Source organism: Dipodomys spectabilis, unplaced genomic scaffold, assembly GCF_019054845.1.
Source record: "Dipodomys spectabilis isolate Male_0828 unplaced genomic scaffold, ASM1905484v1 ptg000138l, whole genome shotgun sequence".
NCBI lineage: Eukaryota > Metazoa > Chordata > Mammalia > Rodentia > Heteromyidae > Dipodomys > Dipodomys spectabilis.
The window spans coordinates 3,856,185-3,881,078 of NW_024870815.1; the positions used below are offsets into that span (position 1 = coordinate 3,856,185).

At 39.5% G+C, this 24,894-nt stretch overlaps 1 protein-coding gene across 1 annotated transcript in view; it reads right to left on the reverse strand.

Moving 5' to 3' along the window:
• The window catches only part of Adamts12 (ADAM metallopeptidase with thrombospondin type 1 motif 12), a 237,724-nt gene that overhangs the window by 45,296 nt on the left and 167,534 nt on the right, over positions 1 to 24,894 (reverse strand). Inside the window, exons 15-17 of the mRNA XM_042690638.1 lie at positions 22,248 to 22,492; positions 20,247 to 20,385; positions 10,751 to 10,877 (exon numbers count right to left, since the gene is read on the reverse strand). Coding sequence (XP_042546572.1) covers positions 10,751 to 10,877; positions 20,247 to 20,385; positions 22,248 to 22,492 — 511 coding nt within the window. The remainder of the gene's footprint in view (positions 1 to 10,750; positions 10,878 to 20,246; positions 20,386 to 22,247; positions 22,493 to 24,894) is intronic.

The following is a 24,894-nucleotide window of genomic DNA, read 5'->3' on the forward strand; positions in this document are numbered from 1 at the left end:
CTGAGGTGTACCCTCAGCCCTTTCTCAACTATTAAATGAGTGCAGCAATATCTACTATGTGAGTGTTGTAGGTGAATGAAATACCAGTTCATATAGAGTGTGTAATACAGAGCCTGGCATAGAAGAGCTCAATTACTTGTTATGATTCGTTGGTATTTTGACTATTGGTATTGACTATAAGGGTCCAATTATTCTTTAAGCTTTGTGATTTCTCCTGAATGTTTTTTTTCTATACAACAGGAAGGAAACACCAATTTTTATTTACTTGGTAGGTGATAAATTGGGCACCTTGTTTTTATCTTCATTCAAGTATTTCCTGAAGTCCATTCATTTATGTTTTCACTGGTCTCTTTGATAAGGAAAGAATAAGGAAAAGAGTAATTTAAGTAAGATAATTTCTTGTTAGCTATTATTAATATGTAATTCTCAACAAATGAAACTATTGGTTATAATAATGTTCTATATTCTCTGGGGACAAATTAGTGTGTGGCCTCATTCTTTATGAACAATTGGTTCAAGGGTTCCAGGATGCAGGTTAACAAGTTACATGAAATGCTACTTAAGACGGCAGTGGACCTTTCTGGAAGCTCTCTTCTTTCTCCCTCATCCATCCTAATGTGAATGTTTCCAGCTTTGAAGCTAGAACAATTGTCTTCCCTCTGAAGTTTTGTTCCACCACTATTCCTGTGAACGGCAGTTTCTTTATTCCTCCAAAGAATAATAAAAGACCTTCTTATTTTTTATGGAAAAACAGGACTTTATGCAAGTCTTTCATTTCTTAACATAGCCTTCTGACCTTGAGATAATATTGAATTCTGATAATTTTGAAGAAAACAAAACTTGGCACTATCATTCTTGTTTACTAAATACTGAGTATGACTAGGAATTGGCCTCATTTCTGTAATCCTAGCTACTCATGAGGATGAGATCTGAAGGTTGTGGTTCCAAGTCAGTCCAGGTAGAAAAGTCCACGAGACTTAATCTCCAAATAACCACCAATAAGCCAGAAGTAGAAATATGACTCAAGTGGTAGTGTGCCAACCTTGAATTGTAAAAGCTAAAGTATGACATCCAGACCCTGAGTTCAAGCCCCAGTACTGGTACAAAAAATATTGTATTTATTTGTATAGACGGTCTTTTGATTTTTGTTCTTTTAATTTTTGGAGCATTATCTTCTTTTCTCTTCTTCCCTTAATTCTCCTATTTTTAATCTCAAATTTACAATTATAGAAGAAAGTCTTTGCTAAATTCTATTAATTTCTTCAGCGAATACATAACTAAGATTACTTACTTATTCTTCGGTGTTTAATTTGGTGTTTCCTTGTATGACTAAAGAGGTAATGCTTGACAGTATTATGTGAAACCTAGTTAATGTCCACTATATTAATCTAATTACTCGGTCCTATCTTAACATTTTTATAGACGAGGTCAGATGCACTACTGAATATGTAAAATGTCTTTCTGGAATGACCTTTGTCTGATCTGTCTAAAAACCTAATATATCTAATTACTTGCTGCAGTGTTGTATCATAACAAAAGGATGGTGGAAACTTTCTTGGTATATTATCTTCACCAAGTTTCCTGTTCTTCCCACATTTGCCTTCATAGTTTCTGGGGGCAGAATGCCACGTTCTATTCAATCTAAAGCATAAGGTTCATTAGCAATTTAACTCTCAATACAACATGTCAGGAGCTGGAGCCTAATGGGACTTATTTAGTATACAAGAGCTCTCACCTCCTGAATGGGCTAATACTGCTGGAAGCAGGACTTGTGGGAAAAGCTTAGCTCTCTCTCATTCTCCTGCTGGGTGAAGACACAGCTTTATTCTCTCTTGCCCTTTTGACTTCCACCTTGTAAGGACATAGCAAGAAGACTGTGTCACCAGACCAAACACTAGTAACTTGATCTTGGATTTCTAACCTGTGAAACTCTGAAAAGTATTTTTTCTCTTCTTTATAAATTGCTTTTTCTATGGTAGTCTGATATAGCTGCATAAACTGGATTAAGAAAGCTGGCCCCTAATTTAAAGTGGAAACCTGCACCATTTGTTTTTCCTGCCAAGGTCTCTGAAACTCATGTCTCAGAGCCATCGTCAAGTTGTTCTCTGTTGTCTCTCTCATGTCCCTCTGCCATGATCCTCCCTCTTCTAGGAGATTAATAGAAGAACACTGTCTTCACATTTATAGGAGGTTTTATGTCTACAGAAGACATAGAATGTCAGAATGATGTTGAAAAGGGCAATACACTATGCAAAAATACTCTCCATCAATATATCAATTTTCTCGGTATAATTGACATAGAAATTAACAGTGACTTAACTTGGACTGTATATGTTTGGGCCACATGTTTCTCTAACCAGAATACCAACAGTACTAAGAGTCTCTGCTGTACCTGTACTAAAACTTCAGTCAAGCTCCTGAACTTTCTCCTTAATCTGTGTATTGCCTTGTAAAACCCAATTTTAACATAGAACTCTGCTATGCTCAGCCTGGATATCTGACCATCCTTAATGTCTGATTGGCTCTTAGCCTCCATCATACTCAGTGATATCTGATCACGTTGGCCTGTCTTCAACAGGAATCCTGTTAGGTCAGGTTAGCCCAAATCTTCTCTTTGATCTGATGTTTCCTTCTAGTAATTTCTCATCCAGTTCACATCCAGCTTGCCCCTTAGGAGAAAATTCCCACTTGCCTATGCTGTATGTGGAGCAGAGGCCAATCTCTTCCCATTGTAAACTTCAATGGTGGTAGTCCCTATATCTACCATGATAATCTCAAGTAACCTTTTTGTTATTGTGCTTTAACTGTTTAACAGCAATCATTAGACAATTTAGTGAAGTATTGTCTATATATTTCTCTAATCACTCAATATTAGTTTATTTCTTCTTAAAAGTCTAGATCTATGTCTTAAAAGGACTAGATCTATGTCACTGATTCTCACTGCACTAATATGAGAGGTTTTTTTTTTTAATAGCAACAAATGAAGGTAACCATGCAACCTATGTTTCTTTGGGTCTGGCTTATTTTGCTTAATATACCTTTTTCCAAATCTTTCCATTTCCTTATAAATAGTGCAATATCATTATTTCTGATGGAAGCATAGAATTCCATTGTACATATATACCACATTTTCTTGATCCATTCATTCACTGAGGGGCATGTGGATTGATTCCATATCTCAGCTATGCTAAACAATGTTGCAATGAACATGGATGTCCTGGTAGCTTTAGTGTGGCCTTGTTTTGTTCTATTGGATAAAGACCCAGAAATGGGATTGCTGCATAATTGCAAAGTTCTATATTTAGTCTTTTGAGGAACCTCCACACTTTTTCAGAATGGTTGAACAAATTTATATTCCCTTTTGGCCAAATCCCCATCAGCATCTATCAATGTTAGTTTTCTTGAAACGGCCATTCTAACTGGGGAATCACAGCGTTGTTTTGATTTGCATCTCTTTTATGCCCAGAGATACTCAACATCTTCTTCTTTTTCTGAGAAATCTCTCTTTAAATCTTTAACCCATTTATTAATTGGGTTGTTGTTTATAGAAATAAACTCCAAGTAATGGAAACAAGAGGTTTATGTTTTCCTTTTCTTTTTTTGTAGGGGGGAGTCCGATTGTGGAGCCTGAACTCTGGGCCTGGGCACTGTCCCTCAGCTCTTCAGCTCAAGGCTAGCACTCTACCACTTGAGCCACAGTGCCACTTCTGGCTTTTTTCTTTTTGCTTATGTGGAGCTGAGGAATCGAACTCAGGGCCTCATGAATGCAAGGTAAGCACTCTACCACTGAGCCACCTTCCCAGCCCCTATGTTTTCCTTTTCTTTCTTTTTTTCTCCTTTGTCATTGTTTTTGTTTTCTGTATCTTTATATGTAAATTTATCTGTTTGGAGTAGGGCAAAAGGGAGCACAAAAATGATGGGACAAAGAGTGAACAAAATGCAGCAGTGACACTCACTAGACACTGTGGAAAATGAACTATGCAACTTTTTGGAAGTGTCAGGAGGGATAAACTGGGAGAAAATGAGAGAAAAGGTAACTTTGTTTAAAAAGAAATGTGCTCTTTGCCTAACTTAGGTGATTGTAACCCCTCTGTACATCACCTTTACTGTAACAGTAAAAATAATAACAATAAAAACTAAAAATATAGGAGCTGGGAAGGTGGCTCAGTGGTAGAGTGCTTGCCTTGCATGCCTGAGGCCCTGGGTTCAATTCCTCAGCACCACATAAGCAAAAAGAAAAAAGCCGGAAGTGACACTGTGGCTCAAGTGGTAGAGAGCTAGCCTTGAGCTGAAGAGCTGAGGGACAGTGCCCAGGCCCAGAGTTCAGGCCCCACCACCAGACTTCCCCCCCAAAAAAAAAACCCTAAAAATATATTAATATTCTGAGTCCAATTGAAGACTCAGAATGTGTTGAGAAGAGGGCCAAAGTATCAGTACAAGGTGCCTGATGACTTTTATTGTGAAGTCAGTGTTTGTTTTTTGGTTCAAGATAAATAGTGCTCTTGGTTTCAAAGAAGCAGACTTGTCTGTCTTGAAATTTATCTTCACACAGTGGAGTTGAGCCAGGTGTGGTAGTGCATAACTGTAATCCTAGCCCTTGGGAAGCTCTGAGACAGGTGCCTTCCAGGCTGGCCTGAGTTATGGGGTCTCAAAACATTAAAGAAACTCAATGGCTTGAGCCTGATTTTATGGACTCTGCTGTTGGAATCTGCTTTATACATCATACATGAGTGTGCGCCTGTGTATCTATGAATAGTCATCCTGGGAAGTTCCCTCCCTTAGATGAATTTGGAGTAACAGGAGAATCTTTGAGCCTCTCTTTTATCTGTCGCTTCCACCAATTTTTGTGGCTGTGCTTGCTGGGGTATCTCTGGGTATAGCACCCCAGGTCTCTTCACTTTTCCTAACCTTCAATACTCAGTTAACTAAAAAATTGGAACTCTTTCTCAGAACAGTCATTTCTTTTTAAAAATCAATTTCTGTCATTTCTATCTTCCTTTCCACTAATCTTTGCCCTAATAGCAGTTACAGTCCAAATTCTAGCCATCAGTATAACATAAATTGGCCTCCTTCCTTGCTCTGTATGAACCATGTCTTTAGAGTTTAACTTCAGCATGGTCGCTATGAATCAACTTTCTTATTGTCTCCTACACATGTCATTATGTCTTTTCTCCCTTTCCATGGGCTTTTCACAAACTTGGCAATGCTAAACATTGCTTCTCACTAGTCCTCAGGGACTTCTGAGATTGTCTGAAGACATTTTTCATTGTCACCAGTGAAGAGAAAGTGCAGGCATCTATTGCTAGAAGTTAGAGAAGACGATGCTGTTAAAGTTCCTACAATATTCAGAGAGCCTCAACCTGCCTCCCCCCAAAGAATAATGCAGTCCAATGTAATAGTGCTGAGGTTAGAAAACCTTGAATGAAATCATCTGCCATTCTTCCATGTACTGGAAGAATGACACAGCTGCCAGAGTGGAATGAATTGCTATCAGATGTTTACTGAGTACTTTGGATATGGCCATGTACTCTCACATCTGTAGGCTCACAGAGCATTGCTTTGCTAAAAAACCAAAGTTCAGAGAGAAGTCAACAGGAAGAAGAAACTCAGATGACCTCTGTCTGGAGTCAAATGGATTTCAGTTCCAAAGAATTTCTTTGACATTGACGGGACACTTTCTCCTGGAACATGCTTTGGTCTTGAAAGCCTCTGGCTGTGTCACACATATTTGTTAGGTTGAGATAATCTTTTAAAAAGATTATTTTTTTATTAAATCTTTAAAAGTGTCTGTCTCGAATTCTCTTTTAGGAAAGAGTACAGAATGTCAAAATTGGATGTAAAAACAAGATGTGACTAAGGACAAATGATTGAAAAATTAAGATTAAACCTTGCCGAGGAAATCTTTTGGGAGGGGAAGTGAGAGTTATAAATGTAAAGTTTACAGATGTCATGGAAATAAAGTGATAGAAGAAAACGTTGGAACTTGAAATTCATATCCAAGAGAAACTGATTACTAGGATAAGCATAGAAAAATAAATAATGTGGATAGACCCATCTTCACTTATTACTTTATTCTTTATAAACAAATTAGGTTACTTTTTAAGAAATAAATTCCTTTGTTGATCTGCACACCTAATAATTTTGAAGTTAGAGTTTTATCCATTCATATATTTTCATTACTTTTTTGTATTTGTACATTTGTTTGTTTCAGACATCACTTTTCCATAGAGCCCAGATTGGCCTTGAACTATATTCCTGACTCCCAAATCCTGGGATTATAGGCATATACCACCATGCCAGTTTCTTTGTATTTTAGAATATCTTCTTTTTTAAAAAAAATTATTTGGTTTCTGAGACTGGGTCTCCTGTCTCAAGGCTGGCATTAAACTCATGATCATTTATCTCAGCGTACTGATTGCTGGGATTATAGGTGTGGGCCGCCACATTTGGCTCTCTAAGAGAGGCATCTTTTAAGTTTTAGGGGTCATCCTGAACATTGCTTATTCTGATCATTGTAGTAGCATGGTGTGGTGGAACAAGCCAAAGCCTCTTAGAAGACAGGTATGAGTTTAAATCCAGATTTGGAAATCTGTGGAAGCTTTAATGTCCCCATCTACACAATAATATAAAATATCTATCACTCAGGGAGATGGTAGTTTCTGGGGTTGCTACTAGGTTTAAATGGTATGATGGTATGGGACTTGGAATATAGTAAGTACTTTTGAACTGCTATTTTCCTCTCCAACCGTTTTCTCCAGAATATGCATCAACTTTCTCTGAATCTCATTTCCTTCTATACTTTGTGGGAGTAATATTTACCCCCATCTATTGACTACTTTATAAATATTTGTGCAAGCTGAATTGTGGTGATAAGTAAGGATTTCTGAAAACTAACTACTGTACCTGAATATCTCATGAATTCTACTTCAATTTTTATATTCTACATTAGAATGGCATTTCTAGAAATTTTGTATTTAGGTAACATTTTCAGGAGTCGAAAATCTCTGACTCAGTTTGACAGGCTTATCTCTTTGAACAAAGATGTACTGCTTAATAAAAAAAAAAAACTCCATATGTGACTTTCTTTTGTTTAGTCTTTCTTTTCTGAGATAGGGTATTGTTATGGAGTCTAGGCTAACATTGAACTTGAGAGTCTTTTACCTCAGACTCCCAAATTGGTGGAATTATAAACGTGTGGCCTATATGTGACTTCTTAATCACTGCTTTAAAAAAATGTTACTGCATAGTTGATATACAGAGGGGTTACAGGTACGTGAATCAGGTGATGAGTAATGAGTACAATGCTTTTTGAACCATGTCTCCCCTTCCATGGCTCTCTCCCAGTCTTCCCCTGCATTGGTACCCTTAAGATAGCCAGTTCATTTTCCACATAGTGTCTAGTGAGTGTCACTGTTGTATTTGTTCATCCTTGCTCCACCTTTTTATGTGCCCTGCCTTAGCCTACCAAATACAAAAACTAACAAACAAGCAAAGGGAAAGAAAAGAAAAACAGCAACAATTGCAACTAAAGAATGTCTCTTATTTCCTTTCCTTGGAGTTTATCTCATAGGATATTATTCTATGTGATCATCTATACATAGATATTGAGCCTTGTCCTCCATTCCTATGTATAGCCTCCTTTGACCTCTGTATGCTAATGACTAGAGTCCTATATAGTTTATCATGTCCTAGCATTATTTATTTCAGTTATTCAGTGTGTTTACTTGTAGATTTATAGATGCCAGAAATGAAGGAAAACATGCAACCTATGTTTCTTTGGTTCTGGCTTACTTTACTTAATATAATTTAGTCCAGATGAATTAAATAAGCAAACTAAGGATACAGGAAAGGTACTGTGTATATACAACAAAAGAAAAGAAATTTCAAAAAACGAGGTAGCTGGAATCAAATTATCCCCTCAATACAGATATCATTGATTTTCAACATAAATGTGTGTCTGTATGCGAAATATATACATATTATAGACATGTGCATAATGTGTGTATGAATGCTATATACATTTACATACACATACATAAACATACATGTAGGTTTTTCCATTTCCTTGGGTACCCAAATGAAACAAGGATATTTTATTTCTGGAATTCAGAAGTGCCACTGTTGGGATCACTAAACTCTCCCTCTGAAGGCAATGCTATTAGCTTGAGGTTTGAACTGAGTCAGTTCAGGCTTGATCTGCTAATTTTATTGATCTTTAATGGGGCCTTGGTCTTAATCCTGTACAGAAATAGCATCAAAGGGACTCAGACTTAGGAGTCAGATGCCAGCAAAAGGAAAAGTAGCTTATATCGTAGCAAAAACTGCTAGCACGTAATTTTTTAGATTTGTTGAATTATTTTTTGCTTGCTCTTAGTCCTTAAATATAATGTTCAAACTGTTCTGAGTGATTGGGGAAATTGTGTTTCCAACATAGCAGCAGAAGCTGGGGAATAAGATGAGCTGTCCTCTTCCCTGAAGTGTGACAATAGAGAAGGCAGAGGCCACTGCTGGAGAAGGATCATCCGCTCAGCAAGAAAAGCCAGCACAGGGCATCACATTTTCTCTGACGGGGATGCATAGTAACTATCTGGCTGCCAGACTCCTGTGTGTGCATCAGATATTACATGCTGTCAAGCTTTCATGGGAGGGGGCTGATCCACTGTCCCCTGGATCAACAAGCTGTGTCCGTGTGCACAGCTGAAAAAGCATGTGGATACATTCACCCTGTTCTAACTGCAGCATTTACAGCCTAAAGATGAAGAGAGGGGTTCTGTGGACAATGGCCAGGCGGCAGAACTCTGGACCAAACATTCGTGGCCCCAGCCCTGACAACAGCTTCATCTTTCCAGTGCACATGGGTACCATATTGCCTTTTGGATTGTAAGCTTATTAAGGGAGTGTAATGTTTGTACTATTCCCCAAATCCCTGTCATATACCCCAAGGAAACGATTTTGGAACATCTATGGTTTGGTGGAAGGACTGATTGCCTTTGTCCTTACTAGGTTTGAGAATACATTTGCATTGAACAGCCTTAGTGCCCTGTGGCTATCATGATAAATTACCACAAACTTGGTAGCTTACTGCAACAGAAATTTCATCTTTTACAGTTCTGGAAGCCAGATGTCCAAAGTCAGAGTTACTATGCTGAAATCTGGTGCCAGCAGGGCTGCACTCCTTGCAGGAGAAAATTCTCCCTTTGTTTCTTCATAGTGTGGTGACCATCAGCATTCTTTGGCTTGTAGCTACATCACTCCAATATTTAAGTATTTAAATATCTGCTCAACTCAGCCTATACCCTCTTGCTATCACCTTTTCCTTTGTATGTGCTTTTTTTCTCTGCTCTCCCCCTCCAACCCCAGGCCTGCTCCTCCTAAAGACACCTGTGATATTATTTAGAGCTTTCTTTGATCATTGGGAGACTGACTTCAAAAATGAAATGCTATGGTTTTAAGAGGATAGCCAGCCCAACAGAGGCGGAGTTTTGAAGAATGAGGTGGCACCAGGCATCAGTGCAGTGGCTGCTGTCTAACCACAGAGACTCATTAGCTCTGAAACAGCACGTGGAAGCCCAAGAACTCTGTAGAAGAGTAACTAGAGACTCTCTTTCCTGGCTTGTCTTCCCTGAGAAGGCCACATAACTAAAATTATATACAAAAGCAACTGCAATTCTAAGTTTCCTTTAATGCTTCTCAGAAAAAGAGGTATAGGAAGAGCTGTAGTAAGGTGAAGTAACTGTGGCAGTTCTGTCCTGCTTCAATGGGGGTGGAGTCCATTTGGACCTTACCCCCCATATGTGTGTGCATGCGCGCACGCACACACACACACACACACACACACACACACACACACACACACACACCTTCTTGCTCAGAAGAAACCATGGAATAAGATAGTCCAAATCTTTGAACTCAGATGAGAATAGCCTAGCCTTTAATGTTCTCATGAACATCACCCTGGGACATAGTCTTAGCATAGAAGCATACACACCATCTTTGTGAGAAGTACTCCTCTGTGAGAAGCAACTGTCCTCAAAGTTCAACACAGATTCTGATAACGTAGCTGCAGAACTTTCTTGTGGTTTTCTGGGTATTTACGCTAATAACAAAGCCCACTGTCCTCCATTATCACTGAGCTCTGGGCTCCTATTAAATTAAGGCATCAGGGTTGGTTCCAGATCTTAGCTATGGTAAATAATGCTGCAATAAACATAGTTGTGCTGCTAGCTTTAGTATGGTCTTGTTTGTGATCATTTGGGTAAATGGCCAAAAGTGGGATTGCTGAGTCATAGGGGACTCTATGTGGAGTCTTTTGATGAACCTCCATACTGCTTTCCAAAGTGGTTGCACAAGTTTACACTCCCACTAACAATGAAGTAAGGTTCCCTTCTGCCCACATCCCCTCCAGCATCTGTTGTTATTAGAGTTCTTGATTACAGCCATTCTAACTGGGGTGAGGTGGTATCTCAACATTGTTTTGATTTGCATTTCTTTTATGGCTAGAGAGGTTGAGCATTCCGAACTTTACAACTTTGGTGTGTGTGTGGTGGGGAGGACCGGGTAGAGGGAGAGGGGGAGTATGGGAAGGGATGGGAATGGGAAACAAAGAGGAGGCAACAATGCTTGATAAGAAATGTACTCATTATATTGCCCATTTAATTGTAACTCCTCTGTACTGTAGTCTCACAATATAAAAATAAAATAAAAAAATTAAGGTATCACTTTAGGCGGCATACATGCTGTTAGTGCTTACCTGGGTGGACAGTCTTTTTCATAGCACTTCTTCTGTCTCCCATTGGGCTGTGTTTCTGGGTCACAGAATGTAGCCTTCACCAAGCCATGACCCTTCTTCACACATTGGGCTGTCTGGCGGCGGATCCCTGCGGTCAGACAGAAAGATCCACATGCATTAAATCCTAAACCACATACTCATTATTAGGAAAGACCCCTGATCATGTCATGCAAACATTCTTATAACTTAAAGGACAGTTTAGTGAGTGAGTAGAGGAAGTAGACAACTTTATATTAGCTGGGGTTGGCAAACTCTGAATGGTTGTGTGGAAAAGCATTCAGAACAATGGTGCAAGGCTTGAGATGTAATGAGCAGCAGGAATGAATAACCCTATTGTCTTTGGAGACAAAATAAATAAAATGAGAGAAGCATAGAGCAAACAAAGTTTGTCCTAGAAACAGTTCTATGCAGTGTGCACATTGATATATAATCTAAATAGCATAGTCTGTTATTTATTACTATGTACAATAACCCAAATCTCACAACAGATGCAGAAATTTGATAGATGAAGCAACTCAAACACTGTTACGTTATATAGAGTGAAAAGGCGAAAGAACCAATGGCCATCATTTAAAATGGACATCATTTGAAAGAGAACATATAGGGCACTCAGAATGTTGCAGACTGCAAGATAAGGGAACAGAAAGGGCTGTCAAATGACTTGGATGTCAAATGTGAAGTGGTGGGTTGGAACGTGAAAGACTGAGATGGTTGGAGGAGCAGAGCCTTAGCAGTACAAAGGCTGACAGCCTGAACTGTAAATGCATTTGGACCTCCATGCAGTGCTGGACATCAAACCCAGGACCTGGCACATGCTAGGCAAATAGCTCTACCACTGAGTTTACGTGCTCAGCCCCCATTTCCAGATATTGAGAGGACTTGCTAGTGTAAATTATTTCACAACTGGAAAAGTCCCAAGAATCCCAGTAAGATGTCCCTCACTTTACTGCCAAGCACTCTGAGGAGCTTTTCTACATAGCTGCTAGGACCTTTCTGGAGCCATATCCTCCTATCTCCCATCACCTCCCACTGCCTCAGAACCATCTTGCTCAGTCCAATCTTCCCAGGGCAAGCCTTCCTCCTATCTAGACCAGCTAGAGCTGGTCTCTGGCTACTCTTAAAGATGCTGTGTGTAGGTGCTTGAGTTCATAGTTCCAGATGAGACCAGCTCAAGTGCTTATCCATGTGAAGAAACCCACCTCCAGATGGCTCCAGACCCCAGGCTTTTGATTCATTCCTATTGAAGTCACTCAGCCATCCTAGCTGAGGTGTTAAGCCTAGTGGACCGGCATCACGCCCCCTTAGTGACCCTCTCTGAATTTCTGACTCACAACATCTGTGAGCATGAAAAAGTGACAATTGTTTTACTGTTACTAAATTTGGCTAGTTTATCATTCATAGAGAAGGAATATCACTCAGTGAATGTTAGTTTTCTTCCTTTCCTTGTCCAAGACCTAGACCTGCCATTCACCTTGGCTTGCAATAGTTTACCCAGTACTGATTGCAGTTCTTTATTCCCTCCAAACCTATTCTGCCCTATTTTCCCTACTCTGTGTTCAAGCTTTGGCCGGACTCCTGTGAGTTGCTCTGGTTTCTGGATAGGTTTGGGAAGTGGAACACTACCTCTTTGTTTAATGTTTCTTCTCATTATTATTTCTATTATTATTATTATTAGATCTTGCAGATTTTTAGATTGTTATTATAAAAGTGATGCACTCCCCTTAATTCTTTAGGCTGAGAGCTGGTGGGCCTTGTTCTCTTGTTAGTGGACAGGACCTTTCTTGGTTTCCTAAACCCCACACATTCCTGTGAAATTAGCCAAAATAGTCAGTTTGGGTATGTACCTGTTTTGTTGGTGGGGCCCCCCTTTGAGTGATAATACTTCCTTTGAAGTTTTTTTTTAATCTCTCTTAGCTATTAATCTTCAGTGATATACTTACTGAAAGCCAGTTGTTTGAACAACAGAATTTTCCTTTAATGTAGGTTATTGGAACATCTCTAATAGGGGTTCCTTTTAAGAGCAGCTATGATTATGGAACACTGCAAAATGAAGACATATACAAGACTGAGCTAAAATGATGTGACTTTGATCTTTCACTGGAAGTTAAAAAAAGAACATTGATATTGATTTTTTTCTTTTGGCCTGCAATTTGTCTCCATTTTTGTGAAAACTGGACACACCCCCCAAAGAAATTCTAGTTAATTTAGGATGCGAGTCAATCAATATATTGTCCTAAAAACGAAGCTAACTTGCTCATCTGAAAAAGCTTACTTGAGAAATGCTACTTCTAAATCAGAAATCAGTCACAGAAACTATATGGGAATCAAATTCAAAATGCTACTTCTGTGTGTGTGCTTGTGTGTGTGTGTGTGTGTACACTTGGGCTTGAACACAGGGTCTTGGATTCTCACTTACATTCTGAAAGACTAGTTACTTCCATGAGGTTCTGAATACCTTTCTCTAAGTGCTGGTGAGAATATCATTTTGTGGCTGTAAGGATTTGATAAATCTTATTGAATATCAGCAGTGAAAGGCTGACCAATTTCCCTGACATAGAAAAATGCACAAATGCTCCAAACCTGGTCATCGTCAGTGGAAATTGCCCCTTAACAGTAGAAACAAGTAAAGCTCCTCATGTGAAAAAGCACACAAACAATGGCATAGATCATCATATTCCCAGTTCAATACTGAGATTATAAAGTAGGGGGCATCTTTTATATTGTTCATTTTGTTCATGAAAGATGGTTCTTATTTCAAAAGTTCAGTTAAGGAAGGCATATATACATAAAACAATGAAAACCTTAGCTTATTATAATTATTTATGGCAAAAGCACAGTGTTTGGATTGTATCTAAACGAGACAAAGACATTCAAGCCATCAATTAAATGACTATTTAATTGCATTATTTGAAGAGTTGTCTATGTAGGTTTTAAATACTAAGATCTCTTGTTTGCATACATCTAAGTGACAATTATATCTGTACAAGATAAATTTCACATTAACATATCCATTATAATTCCTCTAAAACTGGACATCACATTGATTTTAATAATGTAAAATGTCAACAGTTTTGTGAATCAATAACTTGCTACTAGCTACACATAAATACACAGAATTGCCATTCACTTCACAGGACAAACAATGGAGTGGGAGTTGTATAGCCATCATATTGTACGTGATATACCCTAAGTCTTGACACAATGCTCAATATGAAGCAGGCCTTTCCAAATCTGAAGCCTCTTTGTAATTAATTCATTCACTCACAGGGTATTAACTCCATACATGTTGTGCAATCAGGGTTGACTTCACATTTTTAAAGTGTGAAGAGAGAAAATTCAATGTACCTAGTCCACCATAACCTTTGTTTTCCTACTGATGTGATGTGACATCCTTCCCTTAAAATGCAGTTTCCTGTAAAACTCACAGTTCCACAATTCATTTTTTCCAGGCTCAGAAACACTTCTCTGAATTCACATTGAGTTTAGAGATGACAAGTATTGATCCAACAGGAGTTAATATAGTTTGATTTTATCATTAGTCACTGCTAAACACATACATCTCACAAGCTCACAAAAACTCAAAGCCAATAGTATATTTTCCCCAAATGCCAATGAAATGATTACATAAATTCATAAATTGATTGCTATGGTAGAGGTAACATAAGGTATTATATTAAAAATGCTTGAACAATGCTGTTGCTTTTGTTGAAAGGATACTCAATAATACTAAAGGAAAATGGTCCTGCCTCAGGACCATTGCTCATGTAGCATTCTGAAACTTTATCACAGTGAAGCAGGTCTCCATCCTTATTATGCTTCTCCTTGTGCAATCGCTGTGTACAAGTCAGGAAAGGCACACAATTAATGAAACCCAGAGGCCTGGAAGCTTCTCTTAACATTCCGGGATAATGGGAAAAACAGTCAGCATTCACAGAATATATTGAGCCAAGAAAATCGTCCTGAAATTCAACTGAGAAATTCCAAGAGCCATTAGATAACTAAACTAAGAACCTATGAATAAGAAAGGGCTAATCTCTGCTGGCTGCATAGGGTAAAAATAGGGTGGTATGTAGAAGACCAACAGAATTAGACCATTAGACTATCCAATGTGTAGCCTACAAAATTAAGAAGAGTGAGGGAAGGTGGGGGAAGAGGAAGCATGGGTGACAATGCTGAAAGGGATGACATTGTTGGTCAAGATATAGTGTATTCATAAACTGCTTTGTTCTGCAGCAACTCCTATGTGCAATTACTTAAATATAATGATAAAATCAATAAAACATTGAAAAAAAAGACTATTAGACCAGCCACCTTGCTAACAGTTCCCTGTTCAATAGTAAAGTACAGCTGAATATTGTGTATTGCTTTTAGCTTATTTTATGTTTTATGTGTACTGTAAACTATATAGCCTTCATTTTATGGCTTACATCATATGTCATACTCCTATTATCTTTTTGATACTCCTATTATCTTTAACATTAAAAGTATATTCTATTTTTTGCTACAGATAAATATCTGTTGGTCTTACCAGACCGTAAATTTTGACAAAGTCAAATGGCTTGGGACCAACATGCGAGCAATTTGAGAAAGTCAGGGAAGTACTTTATTCTGATTTTCCAAGAAGGGGATTCTATCCTATATGGTCATCCATCAAGGGTAGCATAGAATATGTTGGCCTATTTACATTCTCACAGTTGGTCAGGGCTAACTGTACCTATCTCACACATGCTTACACTCAGCTTTATGTAAACTCTGTATCTAGTAGTTTCAGAAAATACAACTGTTGCTTTGGGCTTTTTCCAATTAAGCAACCTATTTTAAATGTCAGCTTTAAAGAACAATCTGAACTATCCGCAGGAATATTTATGGTCATGGAGTTTTCAGTATTTGCTCCTTCCTATCAGAACATGACATTCTTGGAACAAAGGGATCATGACTAATCTCTGGAGAGAATTCAGCCAAATGGGGTAGAGGGAAAGCTGAATCCCAGGGCAGGGCAGGGAAGGGGAAAGTCTTCTCCCTTTTCCATTGGGTACTGTAAGACCAACAGGCCCTCAAATGCCAAACTGAGCAAAGGTCATGTTCAGAAGAAATGAGCTGTTTTTTTAAACAATGATGCCATTGCTAGGACTTTTCCAGGATACAGGAAATTTTGACTAGGATGCTGCAACACTAACGCTGCAAGAAGCAGCTTTTATATTACTGTGAAATAAATATCAGTACTTATTATACCTAAAATAACCAGCATTGGATATATCATCAACACCACAAAAGAAAAGTCTAGAACAGCTCCATACCTATACACAAATTAGGTACGTGCTAATGAAGAGGGGCTGTCCTAGTCATTGGTATGGTTGGAATAACTGAATATTCATAAAAGAATGATGAATGATCATAATATATTACACCACACACAACAGTAAATTTCAGTGGCCTAAACGTCCTATGTGAAACTAAAAATTTTATCACTTTTAGAAGAAAACACAAGTCCTACCTTTATACACTAGCCATAAGAATTTTTTGTCAACATTAAGACAAATATCAAAAACAAAAAACAAAAAGAATTTTTTTTTTTTTTTGGGTCCGGTCGTGGGGCCTGAACTCTGGGCCTGGGCGCTGTCCCTCAGCTTTTCAGCTCAAGGCTAGCGCTCTACCACTTGAGCCACAGCACCACTTCCGGCTTTTTTCTTTTTGCTTATATGGTGCTGAGGAATCGAACCCAGGGCCTCGAGCATGCAAGGCAAGCGCTCTACCACTGAGCCACCTTCCCAGCCCCAGCAAAAAGAAATTTTGATTTTAAAGTTCATTACATTAAAATTTAAGAGTTCTATTTATCATGGGTTCAGCTTAATAAAAAGAAGACAATGTAAACAAAGTTAAAGACAGTGCACAGGATTATGATTTTTTTGTTTAAAGTAACCTGAAGTTGTTTCTAATTTTCATAGTGTCTCTAGACCAAATAAGTCATCTCACAAAAGTATTTTACTGTTCCATTTATTAAACAGTTTGATCCTAAGTTAATAAGCACTCATGGCTTAACAACTTAGTAGCAAATCTGGAAAAAAGAAATAAAGACAGAAATTAAAGACAAGCTACTGTTTTAATTCCATTTTAAACTAACTTATTAGTGAAATATGTGTAGCTACTGGAAACCAAACTTACCAAACTTTCCAAGCTTTGGAATGAGATGAGAAGCTAATGTATTTCCCGTTCTGCACTGATTTTTCAGGTAGCATTTAATTTTTAAATAGTAACTGCCATTGAAAACTCAGTATCACAAAGTAGAATGTGATGGGCCTACTCTTGAAACTATGAAGTACACTGAGCCACTAGCCCATATCCCCAAGATGTTACCCTCCCGCTGCCCCCTCCAGATATTTAAAATATTCCACAGCATCCCCAGGAGTTCCTAGATTCATTTATACAATATGTACAGACTATTTGACCCAGCAATTCTATTGTAGGTAGACTGCTAAGGAAGCTTAATAATTGTGTTACTATGACACCATTATAAACAAAATTAAAATTCATTCAATTTTCAAAATTTCATGCAGAAATGTTTATAACTCAAAAAGGACAGAATGTATAGATAAATTGTGATATATTCATATAAGGTAATAGTATGCAATCCTTAAAATGAATGTATTAGTGCTACTTTCTTTTGTGTGCCAATCCTGTGGTTGAGCTCAGAGCCTACACACTATCCCTGAGCTTTTATTCTCAAAGCTAGTGTTCTAACACTTAAACCACAGCCTCACTCCACTCCTGTTTTTTTTTGAGGGTTTTTTTTGGAGGTTTTTTGGTGGTTAATTGGAGATATGCATCTCATGGACTTTCCTTCCCAAGTTGGCTTTGAACTGTGATCCTCAGAAATCAACCACCTGAGTAGCTATGATTACACATGTGAGCCACTGGCACCTGATATTAGAGCTACTTTTATCAGTGTAGGTTTGTCCTAAAAGCATAATATTGGGTAAACAAAGCAAGAATAATGCTTTATTATGATACAACTTATATAATGGCTGAATGCTTAAGTATTATAAAACGCCTGTGGCTATAGACATGTATGGTGCTGGGGATGTAGCTCAGTGATAGAGTGTTTGCCTAGCATGTGTGAGGCCCTGGGTTCGAGCCCCAGCACTGAAGAAAAGAAACAAACAGAATGGTTGAATTGGCATATTTTTGTACCATCATAATAGACATGGTGGTACATTCCTGTTATCCCAGCATGAGGCGGGGTGGGGTGGGAGAATTAGAAAACTATTCTAAGTAGGAGAAAACATGTACATCTATTAATTTTTTTAAAAGCACATTGAAAAAATAAGGAACCTATCAAAGTGCATGTGTAAAGGTACCAATTTTCTCTCTCTCTGTCTCTCTGTCTCTCTGTCTCTCTTTTGTCAGTTGTGGGGCTTGGGCACTGTCTCTGAGCTCTTCAGCTCAAAGCGAGTGCTCTACCACTTGAGTCACAGTACCACTTCCAGTGTTTTGGTGGTTAACTGGAGATAAGAGTCTCACAAACTTTCCTGAGCAAGCTGGCTTTGAAATGTGATCCTCAGGTCTCAGCCTCCTGAGTAGCTAGGATTACAGGCGGGAGCCACCAGCACCTGGCTCTTTCTCATTTTTTAAAAGTGTTTAGATAAAACTTACTTTTATAATAATGTAGGAAGTTTTCTATATTATGTGCTAAGCAATCTTCCATCTTTATATTTAGCAATGTGTGTCCTGAGTAAATATTAGCATGTATTCATCCTTTATGTTTGGAAGTATTAAAGTAGGCTTGCTGTCCTTTTCTCTGCCAGTGCAAGAGAACTCACTCCAACTCCAACAGGGTGAGGTTGAGGAGCTAATGCCAACCCTCCAATTATTCATTCCCATTCAGGACTAATAAGCAGAAAAACATTTACCCAGGCTGTAACAAAACCAAATGCATCATTCACATTGGTTAATGATGTTCAGTCTCTCTTTCGAGACCCAGCTACGAATATCTTTAGTACAGTGTTCTTGCATTTTACACATGATCACAGAGTTGATCCTATCTTCAAATAGAAAAGGTGAGGAAATGCTTCCTGGTTTCTGTGAGGAGTCCCTGCCTAGTTAGCATTGCTTAAGTATCTTCACTCCTGGATTGCACCTTCAACTTGACTTAACCCTAAATATGCACTTTGCTTCAAGATGAGAAAAAAGGGTGGGGTCATCAATGGAAAACACTATTTTAACTACATTCACAATGACTTCATTTTCCTCATAACTGCTTTTCAGGGAAGTTTTTACCTTTGCTTCTCTGGGAGCCCAGACCTTCTGGCAATGGACCAGGCTAAGGGGTGGGGAGGCTGTACATTCCTGGCTAGCATGGCTAGGAATCACAGGGCCAACTCTCCATTCAATGCCACTTACAACCAGAGTGTGTACACCTTTGACCTAGATAGATTTCTAGGAGTTTAGCATTGTCTTTTCCTAAGGTACAGACTCAAACTCAGTACCAGACATTTTCATTCATTGGCTGGTGCTCTACCCCCTGAAACGTGCCCAGTCACATTTTTGGGTTTTTTGTCAGTTGTGGGACTTGAACTCTAGGCCTGAGCACTGTCCCTGAGCTCTTCAGCTCAAAGCGAGCACTCTACCACTTGAGCCACAGTGCCACTTCCACTTTTGTGTTAGTTAATTGAAGACAAGAGTCCTACAGACATTCCTGCCTGGGCTGGCTTTGAACTGGGACCCTCAGATCTCAGCCCCTGAGTAGCTAGGATTGAGTAGTAGGCTTGAGCCACTGGCACCTAGCTCCCAGTCATGTTTTAAAATGGATATTTTAGTTGGAGGAATTCTACAAGCAAAACTTTGTTTTCTTTGCTGAATTGGGGGACAAAGGAAGCTAACGATATAAAAATGGTTTACCAAGGTCACTGGACTTTGTCCAGGACTCTCTCCTGAGGTGGAGAAGCTCATGCAAGGGAGAGGGAACCCCCAGAGGAGCGGCTGAGCGTCTGGCCTGTTCATCCTTCACTTTTCTTCTTTTGCTGAGCCACACATTCTAGTTCTCCACTCTCTGCTTAGTTTTGCAGACAGGAGATGAAACAGAATCAAGCCTGGTCAAAGGGAAGAACAGAGGCAGAAGCCTCCACATACAATTATTGTTAAAGTCCCTCATGTGAGTGAATGCCTTCAGCACCCACTAGGCCTGATCTCCACTTCACAGGCCTTGGGAAAGGTCATCCAGCACTGCACAGAGCCAGCCTGCATTAGCCAAATTTCTTCAAGCTCCTCCATCATCCCCAGACTCTTTGCTATGCAATGGTGCCCCAGTGACTAAGGCCAACCAATGAGATGCAAGCAGAAATGCCTTTCCCCTTAAGCCACACTCCCAGGCCATCTCTGTGAGACACCATACATCCGTAGGCACAGGGAGTAAACCACTCGCCCACTCTGCGCTGGTATGGTAACTACAGGTGGTTCTCACCTGTCCCACAGGTAACACTGCATTCTGTCCAGCGGCCGAACTGCCAGAAGTACATCAACTTCTCCACATCATTGTCGAGGCCATCTTTTCGGATTGTGTATTCATATTTGATGCCAGGGTTTGTTACCTGGAATAACAGCTAAGAAAGCAAGAGAGGGGTCATGTCCACATCTGTCATGGGTTTAGGTTAAACCATACTCATTGTGTCATAGGCATGATATCATACTTATCATCTAAAATGATTTGAGGAGCATTCATCAGAATAAATACCATTAGGTGCATCAGCATCTGTCTAAATTTATGCTTCTATCTCTCTCACTACTCAGGAGGTGTAAAATCTCAGGACTGTGGGTTGAAGCCAGCCAGGAGGAAAGTCTGTGAGAGGTTTTTAAAAAATTGATTTGGACCAGGCACTGGTGGCTCACACCTGTAATCCTCATTACTCAGGAGGCCAAGATCTGAGACTCATGGTTCAAAGCCAGTCCAATTAACTGCTCAAAAACTGTAAGTGGTGCTGTGGCTCACGTAGAGCACTAGCCTTGAGCACAAAGAAGTTCAGGGACAGAGCCCAGATCCCAAGTTCAAGCCACACACACACACACACACACACACACACACACACACACACACACACACACACACCACACCCCACCCCACACACATTATTTGTTCTTTGTGTGGTAATGAGGACTTGAATCCAGGGTTTAATGCATAGCTAGGCATGCATTCTACCATGAAACCACATTCCCAGCCTTACTAAGCCACATTCCCAGCCCTCCTATCTCTCCATATAGCTGCGGTGTTATTGCTTGGCTTATTTCCCATGTGAATTTCCATTCCTATAAATAGGGAGGTCAAGTTATATGAATATTTCTCTGAGGGGCTGGCAAAGAGTGTGTCCTTTCTAACAACTAGCAGGCAGGACATTCTGGTCCTTTCTGCACTACCTCTTTGAATACAGGTATGTGCACTTGTTTTACCATGGACAGAATGAGGATAAAGAAGACTTTTCTATTGGGGTGCTTGTGAGAGCTAAAGGAGTAAGTACATAAAGTGATTGGAATGTGACATGAGGTTCACAATCAACATTAACTTACTTCACGTTTGTTGTTGTCTTACGATAACCTTTCTCTAGTTCTCAAGCTGTTAGTTTCTTTCACACATAGTAGTTCTGATATAAAAATGGTCTTGAGTTGTAGCTAAAGGGTGCCATTCCTGGGATCTTCCATTATCTTCCTTCTCCTATAGGCCATCTACTTTCCAGTGTTTAAAATGGATTCGTTGCAAGTGTAGAGATGGTGGTTGGCTGCTTCCTCCTGTCTAACGATATTTATAGACCATAGCTGCTGCCTTTGTCCTGACCTCCCCTCCCCCACCAGCTTCCATGAGCACTCTGACCTCCGGCCCTGAAATAACCTTGCTCTGATTTTGAATGCAGGTGTATGTGACTCCTGCTACCTGTCTTTCCCAACTCATCTTATGTCTACCAAAATATAACTATTCCATCCTTTTCTGAAGTTCTATGCCTAATGTGAATGACAATGCCCTTGTGCCTTTGAAAAGCACATACTGTACCCTAAATCTTCCTTCCGAGGGGTTTTACAAAGGCAAATCCCCTTTGCTGAGGATAATTATGGAGGGGAGGCATGTTAGTTTATCTCCACTGCTGGGAAGCTACTGGAAAACATACCACACTGACAATTGGCTGAGTGAACTCTTTGTACACCTGAGGAATCATGACCGTGAAATAAATGAGTCTGGAAATGAAACTCAAACCTCCCAATGGGTGGTTTTGGAGGCTTTGGCATTTTGTTTCAGGAGTTTCAACTGTTTCTGGACAATTAATGGTAAACAAGAGCAATATCTCACTCCATTCCTATTCTTTGCTGAAAGAAGTTTTCATGATTCTTACTGAATATCTCTGAGAAAATGCCTTGAAGTGGAAATGAGGAAGATTCAAAGTAGGGTATTTTTCTCTCATGTCCTTTCTTTAGCCATTACCTGGATCCAAACTGACTCATTGGTGGGGCCGGGGGCCATCAGTTTCTCCAGGTCTCCTTTCCTGTCATACTGGAAGACCGTCCCTGCCAGCTTATAGTTCCCATTCCATTGGATGATAAATCCGCCATTGAGATAATGTTTTTCTGGGTCTTCACTTCTGATGGCCAGGAAGTTTCCAGCTGCCTTGATTTCCATTATCCTGATGTCTCTTGCTCCTTTGGGAATGAGCCCAATGTCGACGTAACCTAAGAACAGAAGAGACAAATGAAGAAAGGTCCTCTAGCTTCTCAGCTGAGCACAGTTTCTGAGCCATGACTGCATCTCATCCTTTAGATGTCCATGATGGTCACTGGGATTGGCAAATGCTCTTAATTAGGGGAAATCTAAAAAGAGATTTGGTTGAGGGCAGAGTTCTCAGGAACTTCCTAACTCAGTGTGTGAACAGTTTTGTGAGGAGAGGGGAAACAAAACCACATGAGACTCTGAAGTATGTGCGGTTGATCCAGAATTTTTGTTCCTGTGATTTTATGTTAACAGTTAGAAAGGTTAGAGCTCCCAGCTTGCTTCCTGATACCATTCTCCCTCCCTAATTTGCTGTTGCTATGGTTAGTTTTTCTAAGCATTGTACCGGATGCATATTTTTCCTCCTCCCCATCACCAATGGATTGAAAACGGATTCTTAGAGGGAATTCAATCCTGGCATACATTTATTAAGAAAATTCTGGGGAGAACCTTGGGTTGATTGCCACCTGGCTTGCTTGAATAGAGTCCATGATGAGAAACTCAATTCTGAGCACAGCCTTTGGATAGTTGGAAAAGTCTATTCATTTAAAAGGATGTTTTCTCCCTTTGTTTTCCCCCTTTGTGATTTGCTACAATATGAATTTGTAATTTGTTTTCCTCTGTTCTCATCTAGCCTTCTGGGGAAAAAAGCATGTGTGGATATCCATTTTACAGCAACGATCAGCTCTGGCTACAGTCATGGCCTTGCTTACGGCTTGTCACTGTCGGAGGCAAACTGGTGAAAATGAATTAACACTTAAGGCTTGTGTCTGTCAGGTTGTATGCGAGAAATTTTATGCTCTTATGGTATGAATACTTGTGAAAAACAAGGCTTCATAGATTGGACTTTGAGTGGCCTTCTGAAAGAAGCTCTGGGCAGAAGAATCAGACTTGAACTATGCTTTCAGTATTGCCAGGAACTAGTTCTGTAACTGTCATGGATTCATTGGGTTCCTTTGAATGTCATCTGCAAAGTATGGAGACTAGAATGATGTCTTTTGAGGGAGCATTGAAGCAATTTTGTCTCTTTTGGGCTCTGCTACTCAGAAGTTTTAATCTTTTCTTTTCCATTTTTAATTAACTAATTAATTTAGCAGTGCTAGGGATAGAACCCATGGCTTAATGCCTGCTAGGTAAGTGCTCTCTACCACTGAGGTACATATTGCAGCCCAATAAACAAGACTTAGCACGGTCCAAACCTATACAATTTGACACACATTGTGGCGTGGGGTTGTTTGTTTTGTTTTTATGTGGTGGTTTTTGAGACTGTCTCACTTGTAGTTAGGCTGACCTTGAAGGGTGATCATCTTGCCTCCATCTCCCATGGGCTGCTATTACAATGATAAGTTTTGTTGTTGTTTTCTTTCTCTTTGTCTCTCTTTTCTTTCTCCATGTCTTTATTCTTTTTCCTTCTTCCTTTTTCTTTTGAGACAGGGTCTTACTATGCTGCTTTTGTTGCTCAAGCTGGCCTCCAAGTACTGCACTACCTCCAAGACTACCTACCTCACTCAGTGTCTTGAAGAGATGGGATCATAGGAATGTGCACATGCCCAGATTCAATTGGACATATTTTAGTGAAATTCAATGTTTGTGAATTATGAATTAATTTAACTCTTGTTTTAGCATAAATGGTGCAAACCATAAAAGCTTAAAACACAAAGAACAACAATTGTCAGAATTAGCAGGAGAAACAGTTTAACAATAACAGCTGGAGATTTTACTATCTCCTCTTCTTCCTCCCACTCATCCCCTTCTTCATCCTTATTAATACCCTCCTCCTCCTCCTCCTCCTCTTTGAGATTGTTTTCTTGCCTCAAGAAGACGATCAAGGCTGGCCTCAAATTCTTGATCCTCCTGTCTCAACCTCCCAAGTGTTAGGATTATACATACCATATCTAGTTTAAAATTTTGCTCTCCACAAGCTAATCATTCTTTTATTCCTTTAATGTTTTTCACACAAAATATGGTCTTTATTTCCTACTGGAAATGCGTTCATTTTTTTCTTATAAGAAAGACACTTGTTAAGCTTTGGAATATGAAACGTCCTCACAGGCTCGTGTATGGGGGGACTTGGTTGTTTTGGAGAAGTAACTGGATCCTAACAGCTGGGACCTAATCAGTAGGTGGACCCCTTTAGTGACTCATACTATACAGCACTTTTGGTATGTGGTGAAAAGTATAAGTGGGCTGCTAGAAGTAAGTCCTTGGGGGTTTGCCCTGGAATCATGCCCCTTGTCCCTTGTCCCTCTTCTTTCCCTGAATTCTGGTGGTTAGGAGGTAAGTAACCTTTTCCAACTCATTCAATTTTCACAGAGAAACAATTGAGCAAAGACATAATCTTACACTGATTTCTTTCGGGTGTTTG